General features: G+C 36.5%; 1 protein-coding gene across 1 annotated transcript; it reads left to right on the forward strand.

The window, feature by feature from the left end:
* The first annotated feature begins 2158 nt into the window (after positions 1 to 2158).
* Positions 2159 to 3477, forward strand: LOC147814080 (ribonucleoside-diphosphate reductase subunit M2 B-like). The gene has a single exon (XM_087158490.1). It carries the CDS (start codon positions 2166 to 2168, stop codon positions 3390 to 3392), a length of 1227 nt encoding a protein of 408 aa, XP_087014616.1. The 5' UTR covers positions 2159 to 2165; the 3' UTR covers positions 3393 to 3477.
* The last annotated feature ends 496 nt before the right edge of the window (positions 3478 to 3973 follow it).

Here is a 3973-nt window from a genome sequence, read left to right on the forward strand (position 1 = left end):
ATGTCTCATCCAGAATCGTTCAAAAGCTCTTTCAAAAAACCTATGACACACAAACGGTTGTTGCGCCAACCTGGATTATCAACAAAATTTGGCCAGAGCACAAACCATTTAAAACAGTTTCACCAGAAACTTTTCGAGACTGGCTCCTCTCATAACGTTTTGAAGAGGTTGTTGCACCAAGAAGTGGCGCGTCACTGTTTCCTGGGACGGCAAACGATTCGAAAACATCGATGGGATGTGTTGAAGCAAGTCGCTAAATGGTTACATCTTGACAATGATTTGGAAGATTTTCACGATGGACTGGTTCGCGAAGAATTGGTGTCGATACTCTCAAAAGGCGTAAAGAGAAAAAATTTAAAGCTCTTGCCCTCTGATGAAGCGGATTGGTGCGTATTGTTCAAACAGTGGTTAAGTCAAAATACAACAAGTCATGACGTGGGCAACCGTGACATGTATCGTTTATTGGCAGTAGACGGGTTTGACGGACTTGAATCAAAAGATTTGAAAACTTACTTGTTGGCAATGATACATCCAAATAGCATGCGTCGCGACTATCGCTCACACGCTCGATCTGTACGCGAAATGTATAAATGGTTGGATAACAAACCCGAACTAAGTAGTTTGGGTGGAACGGATTCAGGCTGCGTCGTTTTTTTGGCATTGTTGCAACTGTACACTCGGGAATTGCAGAGCCTCATGCTCAACGATGAAATTGCGATGCAAACACATCGAGTCAAAGTGTGGGCCGAAACATTTTTACATAGAAATGCGGAATATTTTACCGACGTTAGAAAAGTAACGACAGAAATTTTAAATGACTTGGGTCAAGTCTATGCGTCTTGTGAGGAAAATTGGCAACAAGTTGGACGAGAGCAATTGATGAAATTATTGAGTAGTAACAATGTATGAAAAAAAAAAAAAAAAAAAAAAAAAAAAAAAAAAAAAATTTTTTTTTTTTTTTTTTTTTTTTTTTTTTTTTTTTTTTTTTTTTTTTTTTTTTTTTTTTGTGATTACTTAAGTTGCTGCGAGTTGCTTGAAGCTTCACACTTTCAAATATCATCAAGAATCATAGCTCAAATATCATGATGAATCTAGTAACAGAATCACGTGTTGCAATCGAACACAAGCTGTTTTGCTCAGAGGATATAGTACTTGAACCTTTACAATCAAAATACGTAATCATAAAAGAAAACGTGGAATTCTTACCAAGATTTAGTTTTGTGATACCTCGTCCAAGTCCAGAACTATGGTTGGATCAAACAGTACGTGTGTTAGCTGACATTTTTAATGAATCAAGCAAGTATGTTCGGCCTTTAGACAGTCATAGTCGGCTTTTAGTGGTTTTAGTTAATTATTCAGATAAGGAGAAGGTAGAAATATCCAAAGGTGACTTATTAGCTGAACTGGAGTTTATACAGATGAGTGGAGATCGCAATAACGATAGCTGTTATTTTGAAATTCCATCCGAACACGCAATAAGCCTTAGATATGGTAATAATGGAAAACAAGAATAATCAACGAAACAAATGCTCCAAGAAGACAAGAAAAATTTTAGTACAGTTATTTCTTCAATTGAAAAAAAAAAAAAAAAAAAAAAAAAAAAAAAAAAAAAAAAAAATTTTTTTTTTTTTTTTTTTTTTTTTTTTTTTTTTTTTTTTTTTTTTTTTTTTTTTGGATTATTTAAAATGTGGCTTCTTGCTTGAATCAAATTATTACTGCTGACGGACATGGTCAAAATACTTGTAGAGATTCAAGCCTCCTTTGTAGGTATCGGCAAAACTACCGTTATGAAAATTTTTTCTTATCCAACGGTTGATGGTTACATAGATGATTGTGTCGACATGATAGAGACTGACCCAGATTTCTTTCACGACTCACACAATGACACGTTACGCAATTACTTGGTCTTGGAAAATTTTGCTGCTCGACTGCAAGCAAAGGTATCCACCCTGCAAAAAACCTGCGCATCCAACTGGACCATCATCACTTCCAGGTGTCCCTTGCTATCTTGTATTCAATTTTCAGACGGTCTATTGGATTGGAGACCTTTGGAAAGATATTACAGGAAGCGCTTGAAGCATTTGGGTGTAGATCACGTACTCATTTTGGATTATGGTTCATCCATTGCTGGATCACCGAAAGTTGTTGAAGCGGGATACAAAAGAATGAGAAAAAGAGGGCGCAAGTTTGAATTGGAGCGATACGATACACTCGAAACCTACAACAATTTTTTTCAAGAGGCTGAGCGCAAAAAGTTGGATGTGCTGAAGGATTTGGATCCAAATTTCTATCAATATCGAGACGTGGATTTTTGGGATACTGAAAATTTTAACGAATTCAACATTTCAGTGGCAACGGAAGTCATTAGAAAACACAAAGATTTTGTTTCTAATCTTTTAAAACTAGTCCCAAAGTCACGCAAACCTTTCTTGTATGTAGAACCGCTACTGGAACCCAATCCGGATCGCTTCGTGACATTCCCGATAGAATACCCAGACATTTGGGACATGTACAAAAAAGCTCAAGCCTCTTTTTGGACAGTAGGAGAGGTGGATTTATCCAAAGATTTAGCAGATTGGGATAATTTAAAACCTGATGAGCGTCATTTCCTCTCACATGTGTTGGCTTTTTTTGCGGCAAGCGATGGTATCGTCGTGGAAAATTTGGTGGAGCGCTTTGCGACAGAAGTACAAATCACGGAAGCCAGATGTTTTTACGGATTTCAAATTGCCATGGAAAATATTCATTCAGAAATGTACAGCGAATTGATTGAGACACTCGTTCGGGATCCCAAAGAAAAAAATACATTATTTCACGCCATTGAAAAAATGCCCTGCGTGAAAGCAAAAGCCGATTGGGCATTAAACTGGATACAGCATCCCTCCTTTGCCCATCGTCTGGTAGCATTTGCGGCCGTGGAGGGAATTTTTTTCTCCGGGTCCTTTGCAGCCATCTTTTGGATAAAAAAGCGTGGTCTTTTACCTGGTTTATCCTTTAGCAACGAGCTCATCAGTCGAGACGAGGGATTGCACTGTGATTTTGCGTGCCTCTTGTTCAACAAGTATTTGCAAGAGAAACCCGCACAAGAGGAAATTTTGCAAATCATAACAGATGCAGTGTCCATCGAGCAAAAGTTTTTAACAGAAGCTCTACCAGTCAGCCTCATTGGGATGAATTGCACATTGATGAATCAATACATTGAGTTTGTAGCAGATCGTTTGATGGTGGACTTGGGATGTGACAAGTTTTACAAAAAGGAAAATCCATTTGATTTTATGGAAAATATCAGTTTGGAGGGAAAGACCAATTTTTTTGAAAAGCGGGTGGGAGAGTATCAAAAGTGTGGAGTGCTCTCAAAGAGTCACGAGTTTTCTTTGGAAGAGGATTTTTAAGAGCAACACGTTATCCAATATTTTTAGATTTAAAAAAAAAAAAAAAAAAAAAAAAAAAAAAAAAAAAAAAAAAAAAAATTTTTTTTTTTTTTTTTTTTTTTTTTTTTTTTTTTTTTTTTTTTTTTTTTTTTAAACGTTGTAGGTTAAAACCGAGTGCCAGGTCTTGTGCAACTCAGCTCATCAGGATTTTTTGGAGCTCCAACGACTTGGAAAATATAACCTTGCTGCATACAACGGTATTGGACGTTTCAACATTTCCACCTAATCTTATTATGATGGAAAAAGATCGACGCATAATACTATACAAAGTGAAAGAACCATTCTTTGGGACGGAGCCAAAAGTTTTTGAAAATGTCGTACAGATTTTTCCTAATGGTAATTACACCCTTGGGGAAAAGAGCAAGGAAATAGTGTCTACTGATATCGAGATCAAAATACCACGAGATGCCAGAGGTTGGTTATATTCGTTAATTCCGGGGGTGAAAGTATATCAAATAATTCCTTCTGGTTCATATTGTAACCTTACTTTTCGTTTATTAAATAAAGAACGCGAACAAATTCATATTGATGAAAAAGAACCA

The sequence above is a fragment of the Parasteatoda tepidariorum genome, chromosome 3 (genome assembly GCF_982258835.1).
Source record: "Parasteatoda tepidariorum strain Cologne lab strain chromosome 3, Ptep-v5.0, whole genome shotgun sequence".
Classification (NCBI taxonomy): Eukaryota; Metazoa; Arthropoda; class Arachnida; order Araneae; family Theridiidae; genus Parasteatoda; species Parasteatoda tepidariorum.